This window comes from Mercurialis annua, linkage group LG1-X (genome assembly GCF_937616625.2).
Source record: "Mercurialis annua linkage group LG1-X, ddMerAnnu1.2, whole genome shotgun sequence".
Taxonomy (NCBI): domain Eukaryota; kingdom Viridiplantae; phylum Streptophyta; class Magnoliopsida; order Malpighiales; family Euphorbiaceae; genus Mercurialis; species Mercurialis annua.
The window spans coordinates 63,596,222-63,617,761 of NC_065570.1; the positions used below are offsets into that span (position 1 = coordinate 63,596,222).

The following is a 21,540-nucleotide window of genomic DNA, read 5'->3' on the forward strand; positions in this document are numbered from 1 at the left end:
AATTCCTTCTGGAACTTTCTGGTCTCTATCGGGTTTGGACTTCAGGACATGTTTGTCTTTGAAGGTTACATGAATGGCTTCTAAACCCGAAATATATTGGGTATGGACTATTATAAAATATACTATAAACCTACAACTAATTACAAAATAGTGGGCTCAAACGGTGCCCAATTTTGAGCTAAAACGAGACCTGAAACACAAAAACAAGTTTTGAAGCGATTTTGAAAGATCAGGAGGAGTCTAGGTTGAAGAAAAATTGCGCCAACTGGACTAGCGCCAGAGCCAAGAGGAGCGGGGGTGGCGTCACTATAAGGTGGCGGTGGCGCCACCAAAACTTGGTCCACAGGAGTTCGTCGTTCGGTTTGATTTTTATAAAACAATAACACAAAAACGAGAAAAAACATAGAAAAAAACATATTGGAACATTTTGGGATTGAAATATAACGATTAAAACTTATTTAAACATCCTAAAGACATGTTTCTAGGTTGATTTCATGGCAATCATGGTAGAAATAACAAATATAGCAAATATGACAAACATGACAGCTTAGGGCTAAACACGCAATTTTAATGGCAGAATTGAACATATTTAATATATGATGATCAAAACATGAAAATCATGGTAAAAAAAACGAAGAACCTAACAATTATGGCAAAAGTGCTGAAAATAAGCTAAGCATGCATCTCAGATAATAGATCTCAATAAAATTTGACAGAGATGCATAAAAAATGATAAAGAACATAAATGGATCTTCATAAGTATCATTTTGATTTCTTGACTCATGTTTTGGCAGTCCGGATGAAGAATCCAGCTTAAGTTCGACCATTAATAATGTCTTCTTAAATATATTGAAGCGTCAGAATCTTGTTTTATTGACTGGTATGTGTGTGGAGGTGATGGTTGGTTCGGCCAAACGAGGTGGTTTTAGGGTTTTTGTGCTTTTTTTTATGAAATTCGTCCTTTGCTCCGACCTCTAGTTAGGCTGAGTTAATGGTGTATTTATAGGGATCAGATTAGGGTTAAGATTTACAGAGTTAGAATTGAGCTAAATGTCTACAAGGGAGTAAATGGGTTAGCTTATAAGTCTAATTAGGATAACTACAACAATTAAATTCGGATTAATGCATGAGGTAATAAATAGGATTAAATGGCCTATTTGGTGCCTAGAAGTGTCAAAAAGGCTTCCAGGACCCTAAGAGTTTGTGTATGGTCAATTTAGTCTGTCAAACTTGCAAATTGGCCCATAAACTTCTAAGGTATAGCAATTAGTTCGAGTTTTAAACTTTAATGTGACCTTTTGGACTTTTATGGGCTACTTGTCGCTAATTACGCTTCAAATCCTTCAAATTTGTCAATGTGCGCCGATCTAGCCCGCTTAAATTCAAACAGGCGGTCCACAATCTCGTCACCCGGAAGAGTTTCTCTGAAAATCATCATTGGACGCTCCAGTCCCTTATCACTTTATACCTGTCCGAGAAAAGGTGTCTAAATAGACGAAATTAAAAGTCGGGGCGAGTGTTCAGATTCAATGCCCTGCATCAGAGCCGCCGCCCCTTTTAGGACTGATGCCTTCCAAAATTAGGGTTTTTAATTATTTATTTTAAGGAGCCAAAACGACATTATTTTAATTATATTATTGTTTTAAAAAGCCAACCTTTTACCCACATGTGTTCAAATACACAACTTTTTTTCTTCTAAAAGATCAAACTTTTTTTTTATGACTAAATTTTTTAATTTTACAATTTATAGTACCATTTTAATATCTATTTTTAAAGTTAGATAAATAAAATATATATTTTTAAATATGTTTGTTAGTTACAATTAAATATACTTTTCAAAATTAGATTAAAATGGGTTAATTGCAAATTAATACACGAACTTTACCCTAATTTGCAATTACAACACGAATTTTGAAACTTGGCAATTTAATACACCAACTTTCATTTTTTTGGCAAATTAGTACACCGACCAATCATACAACAACACGTGGTTGTATATGACAATGTCCACGTTAGTGTTTTTCCAGTATCAATTCGCCAAAAAATGAAAATCGGTGTACCAATTTGCCAAGTTTTAAAGTTCGTGTTGTAATTGCAAATTGGGGTAAAGTTCGTGTATTAATTTGCAATTAACCCGATTAAAATTGATATTTTTTTAAAGATTGGATCATAAACTAAAAAAATCAAAAAAATTAAATATTTATAAGTGATCAACCTTTAAACAAATAAAAGCAATTTGTTTATAATTTGTTTTAGAAAATTAAAGTAAGACTTAAAAGAAAACGAGTTTGTATAAATCTTAACATACATGACATATGGGTATAAATTTAACTTATATATAACTATATTGTGTCTCTCTCATGTAAAGCTTGTGAGAATAAGGTATGAGTAAGGAGCACCAAGCATGCCTAAGCCAGCAAGAAAAGAAAAGGACATTAATATCAACTTGCCTTTTTGTTAGTTATGAGACTGATTGATTTCAGGTATATATATATATATATATATATGTTGAAGCCACACAATAGCAAATGACTGGGCAATTGATCTTTAAGGTCATTGAACTTTTGGATTTTTTTATTTCAGTCACTAAACTTTTTTTTGTTTTTTGTTACTGAACTTTCAATTTTTTTATTTTGGTATTTTTCGGCCAAAAATACTTAGGTGGCAGCCAAAATTAATTGTTTCTTACCTGAAGACTTGTCGTACATGCATAATTTGACCTAAAAATTCATTTTCAAAATTGTTTATGTGATAAAAAATTTAAAGTAAAATTAGCAAAATCCGGTTGCCACGTGTGAATTTCCGGCTGCCACCTAAGCATTTTTGACTGGAAATACTAAAATGAGAAAAAAAAATGAAAGTTCAATGATCGAAAAGAAAAAAAATAGTTCAGTAACTGAAATGAAAAAACTGAAGAGTTTAGTGATGGTCAGAATCAATTACCCAGCAAGCGACATATAAACTTATTAAAATAAATTTTTATTATTAAGTTTTTTTGTAAAAGGTCATTTTAGTGCTTAAATTTATGGGATAAATTAATTTAACTTTATCTATTTTGTCAATTGAGTCTGCAACTCTCCAATATGAAACTAATTATATGTCCACTGTTATATTTTCAGAGCGCGCGAAAAATATCAACAGATATAATTAATAAAAGGGTTAATGTCAAAAAAATCACAAATTTTATACGTTTTCTCATTTTAATCACGCAGTTTAAATTTTCTCATTTTCATGGATAAACTACAACGTTTTCTCAAATTCATGCACGGTGCTGAGGTGACACTCATTCATTGGTGTAAAATGACCTCCACCTCAGCGAATTACACCAATGGAGCCGTGAAACGTCAGCACCGTGCATGAATTTGAGAAAAAATGACAGTTCGTGCATGAAATGAGGAAATTTAAACTATGTGATTAAAATGAGAAAATGTGTAAAATCGGTGAATTTTTTATGATATCAACTCTTAATAAAATTTATGATAGAATTGACATAAAGCATTACATAAAAAAATATGAATATAAATATATTAAAATTAAAATAAGATATTAAATAAAGATAAGATATTAAATATTTTTAAAACGCAACTTCCATAACCACTTAAAAAGAAGACTCTGATTATGCGTTTGCAAAGAATATAAACCCAATCCCCCAACATTTAATTCTTTACAAATTCATTCCAGGAGATTTTACAAAAAAACTCTATTAGATATGTCCCCTTTCCATAAAAAATCTTCGTATGTAACCCTTATACTGATTACAAATGGAGGCCGGCATACGAAACACCGACATAAAGTATTGCATACTATATAAAACAGATTTAATAAATGTTAAATGACCCACCGGGGTAAGAAGTGAACCCTTCCAAAGCAATAAATTTTTTTCAAAACGAAGCACCACATTATCCCATGATTTCAAATTGATAGACATATGAATGAGAGGGAGTCCTAGATAAGTTGCTGGAAATTTATCAGATTTTCATCCGAGAATAGAAGCAGTAGCTAAGAGGTTTTTATCATCCATATTAATACCCATCAAACAACTTTTATGGAAAATGATTTTGACACCTAAAATAAGTACAAAGCAGCGCAAAATTCGCATCAAATTCTTATTATAAACGATGGAAAGAAAATCAAAATATCATAGGCAAATTGCAGCTGAGATGACGCTTCCTGCGTATTATCTAAAGCAATAACAAATAAAAAAGGAAAGATGATATCTTTTTGACGAACTCTCTGTTTCAACACAATAAGATCAATTGGGCTACCATTTATAAGGACTGAAGTGGTAGCTAAAGAAAGGCAATTGTAAATCTAATTCATCCATTATCTCGGAAAATTCCTACAACGCATGATACATAAAAGGTAATTCTAATCAACACAGTCGAAAGCCTTATGGAAATCAATTTGCAAAAGGAGCAAATTATCTTTGCGGTTAGAAGCTAGATGCAACACTTTATTCGCAATCAACAACTTACTAATGTAAGCAGAGATGAATTATAAATGATAAGCAAACCTCTAGAAATTCCATTTGATTGGATAAAAGAGAAATCAAAATCTACATTTGGCCAAAATCGCATGACAAGGATTACATCGACGACTTTCTTTTTGATTTCAATCAAACCCAAGAAAGCAATTTTAAATTTCAAAAACATCTCAAGAATATAGTGTTGTTTATGAGCTTTTAAAAGACCCCTTCTCTAGTTCCAAGAATTAAACATGTTCCTATAACAAGATTAGGGTTTGTTTTAATCTATTACCGACAATTGATTGTTGTTGTTGATACTTAATAGCCGCTAGATGGTACTAATTGCTAGTTAATAGTTGCTATATAATATTTGTTAGTTAGTTGTTTTTATTGATATGTTGAATTATTGTAAATGGTACATTTTTTTTATATTACTAGTTTCGCATTACGTGCTATGCACGTGGCTCGTAACGTAACTCGTCAATGAACATATATTAGTAAATTTATTATAATTATATCAATTTTTTATTTATAATTAATATTAAATTAGTTAAGAATTTTTGTAAAAGTAAATATATATATTCGGTTATTAAATTTTTTTCCATACTGAATTTATTCTTGTTTTGATTTTATAATAACCATAATTAAATAATTAACTTAATTTTATTAATAATATCTTTAAAAATAATAAGATAGAAATTTAAATAATAATATATTGACCAAATACAGTATTTTAATTTTTTAGTTCAATCAAATTAAAAGATAGGTATTCACTAATTTGTAGACAATTTAGTTATTTTTTACATACTAAAAACTAAATTGGAGATAATTTAGCTACCTATTCTAGTTAGGACTTTAATTACAATAGTGATTAATTAAATAATTAATTAATTAATAACTATAAAACCTTTATTTAGTAGTAAACTGAAAAGGATTATTCAGTAAATTTGCTTGTCCCCCCATCCGTACTTTTATATATAGTATAGATAAATAAATTAAATTGTATTTAATGAAAATTAACTATAATTATTTTTCATAAAAAAATAATTTTAAATTATTGGAAGTTAAAAAATTTAAAGGATCTAATGAATAGAGAGGTTTCATGTACTGGTGCCATGCAAGTGAGCAAAATAATTGAACATAGTCTTGGTCACGTTGGCCTATAATAACTTCCCATAGTATTTTTAAATAAAGATTATTTTCCTAAAGGAATATTATTAAATTAAGTGGATCCACCAAATGACTTGTTTACCACATCCGGATCCAACCGATCAATTGCTACATTACAAGAGAGGGAAAAATGTCACATTTTGATTACTTAAAGCACAAATTAATGACAATATTATTAATGAATTAGTTTTTCTTATATTTATATACTTTTCATTGTCCAATAGTTTGGTATTAACTTTTAGTTAATAATTAACTAAGCTTTCATCAAAATTCCAACTCTTTGAAGAATTAATTTGGTCAGTTTTTGCCTGAATTAGTAAATGCATATACCAAACTTAAAAATTCTATGTACTAACCTGAAGTTCAATTTTGGTTAATTTTTGCCCAATTCCTAAAATGCACGGCCAAACTATTCTAAATTAAGGTAAAATTAAGTTTGGTATAAATCGAGTGGTTTATTCTAATTTGTTTTTTCACACAACTAAATTTTTTTCAAGCGTTATTAGGTCATGCTTAATTAATCATAGGCCATATTTGGTTTGCACAATAGATACCAAATATAATAGATAATCCGTATAAAATAACTAATCTATATTTTAATTTATGGAATAATTATTTGGCCATAGACTAAAAAAAGCTAAATATTTTAGTCATTTGGCCTAGTTATTTTATGAAATTCCTATTTTATAATTTTGTGAAATAAATACTCTTTTTAAAAAATAAATAATAGACACCTAAACAAGCCGCACAACACCCTCTCCCAACAAAAAACAAACCCTAAGCTTGGCTTTATTGATCGGCGGTGGTCTCGTTTTCCTTTAATTCAGTTTTTATTTATATATTTTATATATGATCGTTGTTTTTTGCTATTTTATATTTTTATTTATGGTTGTTCTTATCTCTCCTTTTATGGAGTTTATATTTTCCTCCGTGGAAATTTTATATTGCCCTTTATGGGATTTGATGTTCCCTTTGTGGATCTTCTATTGCGGTGCAGATTTGAATCGTTTATGATGGAATTTTTGTTTTTAGGTTTTCGATTGTATTCATTCAAAGATATAATCCAGTTGAACAATTCAGATTGAAACTGTTAGAGCAGTAGATTGTATTTTGATAAAGTGCACTTTAAACCTAATGCCCAATTGATGAAATCCAGATCAGTTGCTTTCAAAAGACATTGTGATGCTTTATCAATAATTTGCAATTTTCGATCTCATATTGCTATCATCGGGAATTCTTATCTTATTGATTTGCGCAAGAGGGTTGCAGATGTATTCGTAAGAAGTTATATGATTGAATTGTAATACTTTTTCTAGTGCTGTCATAAAATTTTCCATTTCTTCTCAAAGAAAATAGATGAAATAGTTATTTTGTTTTATGTTATTCCATTTCAGTAATCAAACGTGGCCAACGAATAATTAAGTAAAAGATAATGTTAATTCAAAAAATTGTGAATTGTGATTTTCTTTCTAGATTAGTTGCTATAATAAAGAAATTAAGATAAACTTCTCTTATTCAATATAAATATGCTATTATCACACTACTAAAACAAATATCTTGAATAGCATTTTTGGGAATGTAACTTTGAATTCACCATTTTGTATGAAGACACAATTTTAAATAGGAAATTAAATTCATGTATCCACAACTAATGATAAAATAGACAAATATATTTTTAATAATAAATTTTGATAGTTTGGTATGATAATTTCATATTTTTAATCAATTATATCATATAAGTAAATAAACAATATACATTTTGCAATTCATAGAAATAAAAAATATTTAGTATCTTATTTTTATAGTAAATTAGTCTATATCTAAATATATTTTTTTATAAAAGTCTATATAATAGCGTCCAAATTTTTATTATTTCTTCTCCAATTATATATTAATTTATTTTAAAAATAAGTTAAGAGACTTATAGAAAGCATTTCTAGTGAAAATAGAATGATCTCAACATGTGTAAAATTAGTGACCTAATTCAATTTTGCAATTGTAAGTTAGCAGTAAAATGGTACAATGTATGGAGAAAAAAGTATAATTGAAAAGGAAATTGTGTGTGTTCTTTGCTTCTTAGCTAGCCTAACCTAACCCATCAAATTTGCTTACCATAACCTTATTTCTTTTAGTTTATTCCCTACGCTACCTCTGTTAGATAAATAAACACTTTGTATTCAATGTAAAGTTGCTTATCATGCCACTATATATAATATATTTATAAATATATATAATGCTTAATTATTTAGAATTAAATCAAATGTATTTATTCGTCAACTCTTTTTGCACATATTGATATATTTATTTAAATAAGTGTGTGTAACCACTATTAAGTAGCAATTTTTTTTTTAAATGAAAGAAACATTCAATTATCAAATTAGCTCATTCATAGTGTAAAAGAAAAATAAATAAGACATGAATATATTGAGGACAGAGTTTACATATTTGGATAAGCACTTAATAATTTATCCAAAAAAAATAATAACTGAAGGGTCCGTCATCTTTGCCTACTTAATTCATTACCCCAATGTTTAAAAATCGAATCGCAATGGACATCAGTTCATGGTTCAATTGGTTTAATCATTAGCTGATTCGTTTATGCAAGAAAAAATATATTTACAATTTACATATTAAAAATTGTATATTGTTTTCAATATCAGAAAAAAGTATATATTATATAACTTCTTAAAAAATTAGAATTAGATCTTATATGGCCTTTGTTAAAAAAACATAAATTAGAGTTAAATTTATAAAAGTCAAATGATTTTTATGATTTAACCAGTTTAATATTCAATGGTTTGTATAGTTTTATCGATTCAAATCGATTGAATCACATTTTTTTTATTTTCAAGAGAAACCGAATCAAACTGACCTCTGATTTTCAGCTGAAATGTTAGAACCATTCTTAAAACACTACATTACACTAAACTAATGACTAATTTGTTTTAATGAAAACTAATGACTAACTAAAGTTGATAATTTTTTTATGAAAACTAATTAAAATAAGCTACTAGTGAGCTTAATAGTACTCACTCCACTTCACACGCGTCACTTAGTGAGACAAAAGAGAAGAGATTCTTGCTTTTAAGCCACAAAATTATATTACAACTGAAGCATAACATATATATTTATATAAATTAATTAAATTAAATCTATATAAATATATATTAAGATGAAAACAAACAAGTTATTTTGTTATTTTGTTTTGTATATGTATTATTTTCTTGGCTGTAAACGAACTATGTATACAGCCATATGCCACTATTCTTACTCAAAAACACTTGTCCCCATTTAAGTTCTTTTATTTAGGGTTTTTATTACTTGGTTGTCAATCAACTAAACTAACTACCTTTGTAAGCGAAATTGGATATTATCACTTTAAGAAAATTGAATTTGTAAGATAAGATACTCCACAAAAACAAATTATATACGTGCTATACATATTGTTGTTTTCCCATACAAAAGCCAAAATTTAGGTGTTGGTGTGTGGAGTTGGGTTAGTGGAGTTGGAAAACCACAAATCTTTAGATAAATTATAATTATATTCTTTATTTTGTGTTTTAGATAATATATTATCAGATCAATTTCATATACTCGATGCAGAATGCATATATATACTAGTGGAGTGGAGTGGAGTGGGAAAACCACAAATCTTTAGAATATTTGTAATTATTTTCTAATAGCTTAATAACCCAAAAAGACCAAAAATTTAGAAAAAATATCTATTATGTCTAAATATTTAAATTGTCTCGATAATGTCCAAATTTATATGATAACATTTTAAAAATCTGTTATTTTAAAACCGCAAAGTAGACTAATAATTTTTTTTTTTATTTTTCAAATTAAAATCAAACTAACAATCATTCAAACTATAATACTTAGTTTAATTTGGTTGAATTATTTGACTTGATTATTTGAATTTTGTCTGTACAACTCTAAATATCGTACTAGAAGAAGTGAGAATAGTGAAGTGTTTTAGTAAGTAGGAGTGATGTATTGGGTAGGCACTTTAGAAGTTGTAACTAAAACGGTAACGTAGGCGTCAAACTTAGTCCCCACCTTTCATTTGAGAATGACTTTTAGCCAACTCCAACCTCTAAATTAGGCTTCTACGGTTCCACTACTCTCTCTATCTAATTAGCCCAACTCATACCTATACTTGGCAATTTACATGAATGTGTGTGTGCATCAATACTTGTGTGTGTTCTCAATGATGGAAGATAATGTTTTAAAAACTGAATCGGTGGTCGAACTGATAGGACCACATGTATGTTTTTAGTTTGATCGGTTGAGCGAAATAATAAAAAGAAAAAATGGACATGACTTGTATAGTTTATGTTCCTCTTAGCAATTTTTATGGTTCAATATAAAAAGTTTAACAAAATCGTCCATATCAAAAAAATTCAAAACAAATCGTCCAATAACAAAAAATTGACAGTTTATCCCATTTTTAATGACTCGTTGTTTTTTTGTTGGACTGAATTTTCAATTTTTTAAAGTTAATTGGATCAGACAGTTGGCGATTTACAATTCATCTAGTTCAATATATTAGTCTGGTCTATTTCTTCAATCAATGACTGACGGTTCTTGACTGTTGTGGGCTATTGGCGGCAAATTATGTTTCACTCTTTTAAATTTATCGACGCGCATTGATCTGCTAATCCACTTGAATTATAACAAGCGAATCGATAACTCGTCATCTAGATGGGTGTCTCTAAAATTTATCATTGGACATTTAAATTTTTTTATCACTTTTTACTGTGCAAAATAAAGATGTGTACAACATTCAATTCTGTTGGGTTTTATTGGTTCATAACGCAGCGGAATTTCAAAAATTTATCTAAAAACCCAAACCAAGATCCATGTAATTCGAATTAAACAGAACAATTACTTACTTGTATGTCGAATTCAACAGCAATGTAGGAAGGAAGGAGGTGGTTCACTTTGGTGATACCTGGCCTCGGATCAGAAACGCCTCCAAAAGAACGCGTCCTCTACGAGTATCCACACGAACAGACCTTAGCCAAAACTAGTGCTTGTGTGCTAGCACTATTGCTTCACAAGCAATTTCGAATTTTAGTGATTTAGTGAATAATGAATTTCGTGATTCTCAAACCAACTGCTTAATGAGTATTTATAGTGATAAATAACACTAGGGTTTGAGACAAATTCGAATTTCAATCTCATTGCAATTCTACAAGTTTATGTTTATCAAAAACTCCTTTTTGATAATTATCCATATATATTAATTACTATATTTATTATCTTCCAAAAATAATAAATTAAGGAAAACACTTATCCTTAAATTTCGAATTAATATATATATTTATTAATATATATATATTACGAATTATATATATATATATAATTAATCACTTAATTACATTGGGTACAACCCATAACTGTTTTGGGCCTGTTCTTAGTGTGCGACCCTGTAGGTTCATATAACGTTGGCAGTAGGCTCGAAATCCCTATTTCAGCCCACAAGTCATAAGTGGCCTCTAGCAAGACATTATGACTACCCAAGTTATATGAATATCGATAATCCGATTTAACCATTTACAATAATATTTTTAATCCCTTTATCTCTCGATATCCAGATTGAATATAAGGCATAGTTATGTCATCCTTATAACATTCAATCATTAGTTTCTTGACTCTAAGTAGACTGAAAATGATAACTTCTTATCAATTAGCATGACCATGCATTTACTTCAGTCTATCTTCTTCAAGGGGCCCATAGATATCTTACTCAAATAAATGAGGGACAAATTCCTTCTCAGTCACTCACATTTCTCACATAGTTACTTTCATATCCAATGACAATCTATTCCATTATCCTGTTAAAGATAATGTAAGACTGTATCAAAATATGAAATAGCTATGTAGAAATCCATGATGATTTCAAGGTCAAAGGATTATACTAATAGAACTGTAATGAGAATTACTTATGACAGTGATCTATGTAGTATTCTCACAGTGGGTCATCCAGTGCCTTATTTCTCAAATAGCACCTATGATTTGACTTAATATCTCATATACATAATTAGTAAAACATAATCATCAGTCAACATCATACTAGTCTCAATGTTCTATTAAGACTAGGGATAGATGGTATATAATTCTTTTATTAAACCTAAGGGTTCTACTATCAAGTCACATACTCGATGACCTTAGAAAGAATTAACCATTCAAGTATTTTAATCATTAATATAAAATGATAAAAACTGCCAATCAATAAATAATAAAATGATAAAGTTAAAACATGGTCAAACATGATTGACCTAGTGCATATCACTAACAAATTCATGTTCCAAATCTGGTCAATATCAACCAACACAAATCTGATATAGTATTTTCAAGTTTTGATATGCAACTCAATTTCACTTTCTATTACTATGTTAGAACCAATGTAGCAGACTAAAAGGGATGGACGGTGGATCAAATTTACCCAAAATAAGAGATAACTACATGCATAAATAATATGCAATTAAGAAAGTTGCTTGAACATACCACCAAGTGATTGGTTGGTATGTAATCCGTAATTTAGTTTAGTTTGATCTGAAAATATTAAACCAATTAATTTTCGTGTTTATTGCACTCTATATATATATATATATATATGTATATATATATATATATGTATGTATATATATATATATATATATGTATGTATGTATATCTATGTATCTATGTATGTATATATATGTATCTATATATGTATATATATATATATGTATATATATATATATGTATATATATATATATATATATATATATATATATATATATATATATATATATATATATATATATATGTATATATATTCTATTTTTAAAATAAAGTTTTTAATAAAAGAGATATTGAATTTTAAAATTTAATATAAGTTAAATTGTAATGAGCAATACATTTATATTTTTCAGAAATATAAAAACATACATTAATTCAATATCAAAAGTAGTTACAAAAGTTAGTATGTATTTCGACTAATATAACATAGAACGGGATGCTTGAATAAGAACTTGCAGATCACTTAACAAAATTAAAAGTAAAAATATATAACCACTTATTTATAATACAACAAAACTCTTTCCAATTTTTACGAAGAAAGAGAAAATAAACTCATATGAAGAAAGACAAAAAAAATTGCAAAAAATTATCCAATTTTGACTAAATATTTTAATCTTTGTTACTGGATTGTTATTGTGACCGACTGGCCTATACTAAGTTGTAGCCAACTTGAACATTAAGTAGCCTATATTTCTTTGGAAAGTTTAGCAAAATGCCTAAAAAATTAAAAATATTTGCAAAATTTAACTCATAAACTGAAAGTTTGCAAATGTACCTAAAAAATTTAAATATTTATTTTTTACTCCGCAGTTTCAAACAGTTGCAAACAGTTTCAAACAGTTTCAAAAAACACAATTTGAAACTGTTTTACAAAACTTTTCGCATACAGTTTCAAATAGAGTTTCAAACGGTTTCAAAAAAAAATACGATTTGAAACTGTTTTATAACCGTTTCAAAAGCAGTTTATAATAAGGTTTCAAACGGTTTATAACGGTTTATTAAAAAAAAAATTGAAACCGTTTTCAAAAACAATTTCAAATAGAGTTTCAAACGGTTTCTAAAAAACAGTTCCAAACAGTTTACAGAGTATTTTTATAAATTTTCGGAGTAAAAAAATAAAATTTCCGAAAAAAGGTAAAAAAATAAATTTTCAAAAACGGAGTATTTTTACAAATATTTTTAAAAAACGGAGTATTTTCTGCAATTTCTCCTAAAGAAAAATCCAGACTTGCTGTTCAAAATGCTATAAAATAAATTTTATTTTTTTCTATTTTATAACCCAAATTATTTTTTGGCAATTTCATGTACACATGACAACCATATTAAATATCCATGTGTTTGTTTTAGGCTAAATGAATAAACAAAAAATCAAACCTTTCATGAAAATTTCAAACCTTTCAATTCTATTCAATTTATCCTGAAACGCATGATTTCGTTTCAATTATATCCAACTATACAATTTTACTTATGTGTCGTTGATGTGTGGCATTGTCACATGTGCGCCACGCATGCGTCACATGAGCAAAATTACATAGTTGGACATTAATCATGTGTTTTAAGACAAATTGAATAAAATTAACAAGTTTAGACTTTTATGAAATTTTCATAAAATGTTTGGCCTTTTTTATATAAATGAGATTGCATAGACATTAAATTCTAACATTTTAAAAACGTTACAAATAAAATCCAATATTTCGTATTCTTGCACTATTTATCCTAAAAAAAAGAGACAAAATTGCCGAAAAACGAATTTAAATTACAAAATGCAAATAAAAAAGTTAGAGTTTTGTTTTGTAACTTTGAACACCAAAAATAATTCACTATTAAGTTGAAACCTTAAAATTTATTTTGCCAGTACCTCTTAAATTAAAAATAAAATCATTCCACCCCAAAAAAAAAAAATATGTGAGTAAGGTTGAACAGTTTGAATCCAATCAATTTTTGCAAAGCAACCCGAACCAAATATACAATCATCAAGTAAAAAATTCCAAACAAAATCAGCTGAGTTCAGTTGATTTTTCAATTCAGATTGATTTTTAAGCTTTGTTTATACTATAACTGAACTTAAGTTTTTATTAGAAGCTTGAAGAAAAAGTGAAATTACTACTTAGAAGCAAAACATACACAATGCAAGATTATATTAGAAGCTTGAAAAAAGGGGAAAATACCACCAACTCAAATTTTGATTCACAGCAAGATCATGACTCAACTTTATTAAGAAAATCATACAATAAGCATAATAAATGTCTGCAACAATGATTTGTTACTTGCTGCTAACAGTTGCACATTTCACATTGCACCATCAGCTTTGAAAATTAATAATGAACTCCATGCAGACTATCGATGAATGCAAGCAGCAAATAGTTCAGACGGTGCGAAAATAACAGCTGCAATCAGACTGGCGTCAAACCAACAACACCTGCAAGCGTGCAGTACCCGAGGAAACAGAAAATGAAAGGTTATTCGAGTAGATATTGAAGTTAATAGACAGACCATGTTACTATGCAAAAAAGCAAAGTGCAGACTAAAAATTCCAGATGACAATGTAGCTCAAATTATTGTACAGCTTGCATATATAACTACATAAACTGCTGATGGAACTCCGACAACAAGAGTATGTGCTAAATCAATGATTTTTACTCAATAAGCCAACAAAACATGCACTTTTGGTAATTATTGCAACTTCAGTCTAAACCTAGCTAATACTATAGCTTATAATGTACAGACACTTATCGAGCTCTGTGTTTTGGCATTTTATTTTTCAGTTCAGATTCCTTCTGAACTTTATACTTATAACCTATTCTTGTAATTAGTATGGTTTCGCTGATTTCTGTTTCAGGGTTTCCCTTATCAACATATCCATTTCTGTGCAAGTGCAAGATAGGTTATAGTCCTAATCTAACTAGAACACATGCTTTCCTACATCACTCTCTATTTACTAGCACACTAGTCTAATTTTAAGTCAACATCAAGAGTAAATCACTTCAATATCATGAGTCGAAATTCCACTAGAAATTGAAATGAATAATTAAAACAGGAGGGGAGAATTTTCCAGCATGGTTTTAGTCAAAAAGAACCTCGTCAATGAGTCGAGTAAAATTTAGTTATGGACTAAATAATGGTCATTCAAGACGAAGTAAGATACTCCACGCAAACACACACAAAAAAAACATCATTTCGGAGGAATATAGACTGTAATTTAAGCTTCATGCAAAAACCTTTTGCATACAGCACAACTGGTAACAACTAACAACACTAACAGACATTCTTGCCGAAACAACTTGATGTTTGTCTAAAATTCGAAGGCATCAATTCACAGTCAATAACAGTATTGTGATATGCATAGTTTGGTTTGCCAATATAATATATGCATAGCAGCACAAGAACCATTTTGATCATAGATGACAGTAAAATAACACAGTGAAAGATATTTCTTTATTGATCTCTTTATTTACCTCATGTTTATAATCTGATTCAAAACAAAACTATTTCAGCACAACCTATGTACAAAATGTTTTCTCCTCAACTCATCATTATTTTCATATATTCTAGTGACAAATATCAATTACATTTCATAAAACTAAAATAAAAGTGTAATAAAAGAAGAAACTGTTGCATATAGCCGATGTACTTAAGATCATATTTTGCCTCCAGTTTTCGAGTCTACACGTCCCAAGAGACAGACAGACATTGCTCATTGAAGTTAATAAAAAAAGTGTTATGAAGGCAACATTTACAAATGATGATTTAAATTTAGACATTTGCCAAAGTCAAACTATCATTCACACAATCACTTAAACTAGTGAACAAATAAAGAGCATCTACAATCTTATAAAGTTAAAGCAAAATCAGTAATATTAAAACATTCAGTTGGTTCAAGATACTCATCTTATAAGATCAGACAAAATACAGTAATTGAAGCAACACGGAGCATGATTAGCTGTTCATCAGTTTAAAAAAATCCCGGATAGATTTCTCCCTCTGTTATACATATTTTAAAATATCCAATTCCTAAATCCTTTTTTCTATCAAGACACCAAATGTGTAAATCACCATGTTCCCGTTTCCAAAATCCCAAACCTCAAGAAACTTCATCAATTCAAACTTCAAAGCATGCTTATGCATCTACTCTTCTTTTCTACTGCCACTCATAAAACTTTTTGATTTACCACTATAAAGTGATTTCGCTAATGAAAAGGCTTTCAATGCTGCCCAATATCCCTTCCTTTTCCAACAATTTTTACGAATACGCTTTTTTGATATAGATGTGCGTTTTTTGGGAACTGCGGCAACTGGAATCCAAACAACAAAGAGGTTATCAATATGCAACGACCCTAGCTTAAGTCCATGTTTGGAGCTTGCACAAGCAAGTAATCACAACAACAAATATCACACACGGACAAAACACCCATAATCGATACGCTTTAATGCGTTTTAGGCTTTCTGTAAAGAAATTGGTACGCCAACTTTTACTATTTCAATTAGAAAGTTCTTTACTTTTTGCTCACAAGCTTTAGTTAAGGATAACTCATATATTCAATCAAAAGATGGCACCACAACAGGATAAGCACAAAAAAATTAGAAATGAATCTGTAACAAATAAAAATTATAGTCTTAACATACCACATGCCAATCTTCCACCTGCATTGCCAGTGGTCAAACTAAGTTCGTGACCCCCTACAAAAAATGAAAACAAAGAACGAAGATATTAAGCATATGAGCATAAATTCACCTTCAAAGGATATGATTTTGGCAGCTTTACGACCATAATGCAAGAAGAATTCTGTGAATCTCAAGGAAGAAAACACAAATTTGAGTTTTTGATCTTCGAGATATACCCTTGTTTTACTACTATAACAATTTAGCAGTAAATAGCAGGTTTCAGTGCATTCCAACAATTAATTTAGCCTATGTAATAAAACATCCCTCCTCAAAGCAACACAGATTTTTGTTTAACTTGCAAATAACATATAAACTATATAATTACTACGAATAAAAATTTAAACAAGTACAAGTAAAACTGGAACTGAAATTGAAATTTGAAGTACCAAATAAAAACAGTTTTCAACAGGTAAAGTGGTTCATTGTTTAGTTAACTTCCGTGATGCAGTGGGTACCTAAATATCAAAATTTAAAAGAATTACCTTTTCCAAGGTCATCCTCAAGCTCGTGCACAACAAATGCTCTTCCAACTACAGCACTAGGCCCGCTCAATGGAATCTGTATATTTACCATCAAATTCCAGGATTTAGCAACAACATCTTATTGACGGCCAAAAGTCTGGATGAACAGATAAACTTTATGCACAAAAGAAAAACATCCTAGACATAAATGTTTTTGGTTTTGTAAGGCAAGAGGGTAAATTTTACAGACACTTAGCAAAAATTGGTCTGAATTCATAAGAATTACCTGGCTGTCCACAATAGTAGCTTCTGCCACCCCTGTATCACAAAAAATTAACACAATGAAATACAACTTTATCTAGGAAGGAAAACAAAAATCCAAAGAAGATTCAATAGATAATACCATCAGCATTAGCTGTAATGTTTCCCAGGTCGCCCGCATGACGGATTTCATCTTCAGGAGCACCATGTGTCAAGCCATTAGGATTGAAATGTGGTCCTATATTTCAATTGAAAAACAAAGAATGAATATGGCAATAACATTGTATAATAAACCGGAAATTCAAACAGTTTCGACAGTTCAGTCCTTTTATTCTCACCTGTCGATATGCATCCATTTGTCGTGTCACCGTACTCATGCTACACCAAACAAACACCAACATGAAAATTTAGAACAATGAGAGCAACCAAATTTCGAATCCGAATAAACCAAAAGCTAAAGCCAGAAACACTCACAAGGTGGAAGCCATGTAGTCCTGGTGTAAGACCGGTGATTCGGACATTCACTGTCGTGGGACCTGTTATAAACACAATGCAAATCATCAATAAATGATCATCATGGCTCAATTGTATGCTGACAAAAATTCATGACAATAGAATTTTTCCATCTCATTTTTCCAATCTAATTACTCCAGACATCAGCCACCAATTTACTGTTCAGCCAAGCAAGCAACTTTGAGATTTAATTCTAGTTCAATTCAAAATAATATACAAACCCCACTTCTAAAATCTTCCATTTCCATACAAAAATGCCAAATAATTCACTAAAATTAGAAACAAAGAACACCCATTTATTCTATTCCATCAATTTTTCATCAGATAAACAAAAAGCAACAAAAAACAAAAAAACATTAAAGACAAGAACTATAACAGACCATCGTCATCTTGAGACAAGGTGACAACGCCTTCAACCTCAGAGTTTCCTTTTAGTACAGCAACAGCTTTTTTAGTGACGGCAAAAACAGCAAGTGGTTTTTTAGCGACGGATAAAGTTAGGGATTGAGTTTGACGGGGGAGTTTGAGAGAAGCGCCATGGAAGGAAGATGATGATGCGGATTGGAATTTGAAAAGTGGAAGGTGAGATGATGATGGAGAAGCTGTAAGAGTCGTGTAAGCTGCCATTGTTGACACAGCAGCTGCTTGCATTTTTTCGCTGTTGATGGATGTTGAAAATATTGGAAGTGAGTGTGGCTGCTCAATACTGAATATATGTTGATTTTGGATAATTAAATGGATTAACTCTTTTTTGCCTCCCTGCATTTGTCTGTTTGTTTCCATTGGATTCCTTCACTCTTTGTTTTTTAAAATCACAAATACTTTTTTATTTTATTTTTTTTATTTTTTATCCAGTAAAATACCTTCTTATTAGGAGTCTTTTACAGAATACTGTTTTTTCTACAACATTTATTTTTATACTCTTCTTTCTAAATTTTTATATTTTATAACAACTTTTTTTTTTATACTATTTTTTTTAAAAAAATTTACTTTTTATATTAACTTTTATTTTCCACTAATTTTTTTTTTTTAAAAATCACCATTGTATTTCTGCACTTAATATTTATATTATTTATTTTTTTAGATTTTAATTTTGATTTTTTTACAGTTGACTTTTTTCGTCAATTTTAATAACAATAGTATATCAACAACATTTGGTAATATTAATTTTTAAATATTTTTTATACTGATTTTTATTTTTAATATTTTTATCTTTACTTTTTTCTCATATTTAACCGGTATTTGTTATTTACCACATATTTAATTTTACTTTTTTTTCATATATGAACATAAAATCAACCAAAAATCAATATGTAATAAACTAACTAATTTAAATCTTTAAATCTTTTTTACACTAATTTTTATTTTTCCAGTATTATTTTAATTTAAATTTTAGTTTTTTATTTTATTTTACGTACAATATCATATTTGTTGCTAATGTTAAAATCACTTAAATATCAACCAAATATCAATGCAATATCAACAAAATGTCAACACACTATTAACACTGTAATATTATAATAAATTAACACTTTATCTTCTTCACAAATGGTAAAATCAATAAAATATCAACCAAAAATCAACAAACGACAATAATTTTATTGATTTGCCATATAATGATATTATTATTGCTGGGAATTGATCTTCCAACAAAATTGCCAACAATCAGAAAAAATATCAAAAAGTTGCATCAAATAATTGAGGCCAAATCCATTCTTAGGTCTCTCTACTTTTCACCTTTTTGTCATCAGGTCCCTAAACTTCAATTTGTCGTTTTTAAATCTCTGTATTTTCATTTTTGTTGTTTTTATACCCCTAGACGCATGGAATGTGGAGAGTGTGCTACACTCTCCGTTAAATAATAAATTCCGTTAAATCAAAACAAAAAAAAAGTAATGGGGCTAAAAAATTGAAGGACTAAGTAACACTTTTTTCAAAAAAAATTAATTTTTTTTTGGCCGGTGGTGGCCTTCTTTCCTCCATTAATGGAGGAAACATGATGTTACTGGTGTTTTGCGTTTGTGGTGAACAACCGTAACAACAAGTGTGGTGTGTGAATGCGGACGTGGTATGAACGGACTCCAATTGTAAACTTGACTTCTTAAACAAGCAATTGTGCTTGGTTAACCTTATAACAAGTACTCCAAAAAGTAATTCTAAAATATCGAAATTCAACTGTAAATGTGTTTACTAATTGAATAAAATGAAAGTACATGTGTTTGAGTAAAGAATACAGTAATTCAATCGTAAAGTTCTTTACTGATTGAAGAAAATTGAAATTGCTGAGACTGAGTGTTTTTGCATTTGGACTGGTTTTTTGGATGATTGATCGGGGGCTTCAAATTTGCTGCTCTTCTCTTATTTATAGCCTTTGTCATTTAAAAACTGTCATTCATCTTTCAACGACACGCGTTCTTCCGCACCTTTAAGAACTGCAAATCGTGTCTCTGAACAGTTGCTTCTCAAAAGCACGTGCTTTTTAACTTTTATTATTCTGAAAATAACTTTCTTGGGCTAAATATTGGTTTATTGAGCGATATTGAGTTCCATTGTTTTTTAAATTGAGATTTGAGTTACCAGGTGACTTTTTGGATTTTAAACCTTGGTTTATATTTTGGTAACGTTGGGTTAGGATTGACTTGCGTCGTCCGACATGTGAGAATAAGCTTGGTAGTTGTGATAACTCGGCTAATTCATCACTGTGGCTTTTAACTTGATTTAATTTGTTTAACTAAGTTATTTGAAATGGTTTTCCGGATTATGTTTTCAAAATGGAAACTCAAATTAATTTGGCTATTGTGTGACGTTGGTTATGGACTGTGTATGTATGATTACCCTATGTTGGTTTATGCTTTGGCTTTGTTAGGTGTTGTGCTAAGCCTATAGTACTTCTTAGAGTTATGGATTTATTTTTTATTATAATTTATACCTTATTTTTAGACTCGTCGACTGTTCGTGCTTCATAGTCGAACCATGTTTAGTTGTTTGCTAGACTATTTGGGGATTTGCAAGCAGTGAGTTTATATTTACTATTTACCATTTTATTAAGTAAATTGTATATTTTTGCTATATATTATATATGCATGTTTTTGAGCTGTTTTCGAATTATTATGGATCTGAATTGGAACAGGCTACTTAATGGGCTTCGTTGAGACTGCGTGCGCACCGGTAAGATATTTGGTATTGTGATTTTGGTTTGATATACGTCTCGCCTTAGTAAGGGCGCTAATGGTATATTCATCTCCTGGGATTCACCCGATTATATATGTTGAGTGACAGTGGGGGATCGGTTATAGAGATATGTCTTACCGACACGACATTTAAACTTTAGATATATTTGTGGTTTAAGGTTTCAATACTTACCCATAATGTATATAAGATATTTTAAAGGATTTTCACTTAATAAATGTAAGCAGCAGTATGAACTCTTCTCAGTA

General features: G+C 29.5%; 1 protein-coding gene across 2 annotated transcripts; it reads right to left on the reverse strand.

The window, feature by feature from the left end:
- Positions 1–14,327: 14,327 nt before the first annotated feature.
- On the reverse strand, positions 14,328–18,883 carry LOC126663514 (superoxide dismutase [Cu-Zn], chloroplastic). Of its 2 annotated transcripts, none has more exons than XM_050356430.1 (8): positions 18,484–18,883; positions 18,065–18,126; positions 17,929–17,968; positions 17,733–17,828; positions 17,616–17,647; positions 17,351–17,426; positions 16,830–16,883; positions 14,328–14,625 (listed from the first exon to the last, which is right to left on the reverse strand). In XM_050356430.1, exons 1-8 carry the CDS (start codon positions 18,866–18,868, stop codon positions 14,600–14,602), a joined length of 771 nt encoding a protein of 256 aa, XP_050212387.1. In that variant the 5' UTR covers positions 18,869–18,883; the 3' UTR covers positions 14,328–14,599. The 2 variants fall into 2 exon arrangements, with proteins under 2 accessions (XP_050212387.1, XP_050212386.1); XM_050356429.2 differs by lacking the exon at positions 14,328–14,625 and adding an exon at positions 14,681–16,498.
- Between the last annotated feature and the right edge of the window lie 2,657 nt (positions 18,884–21,540).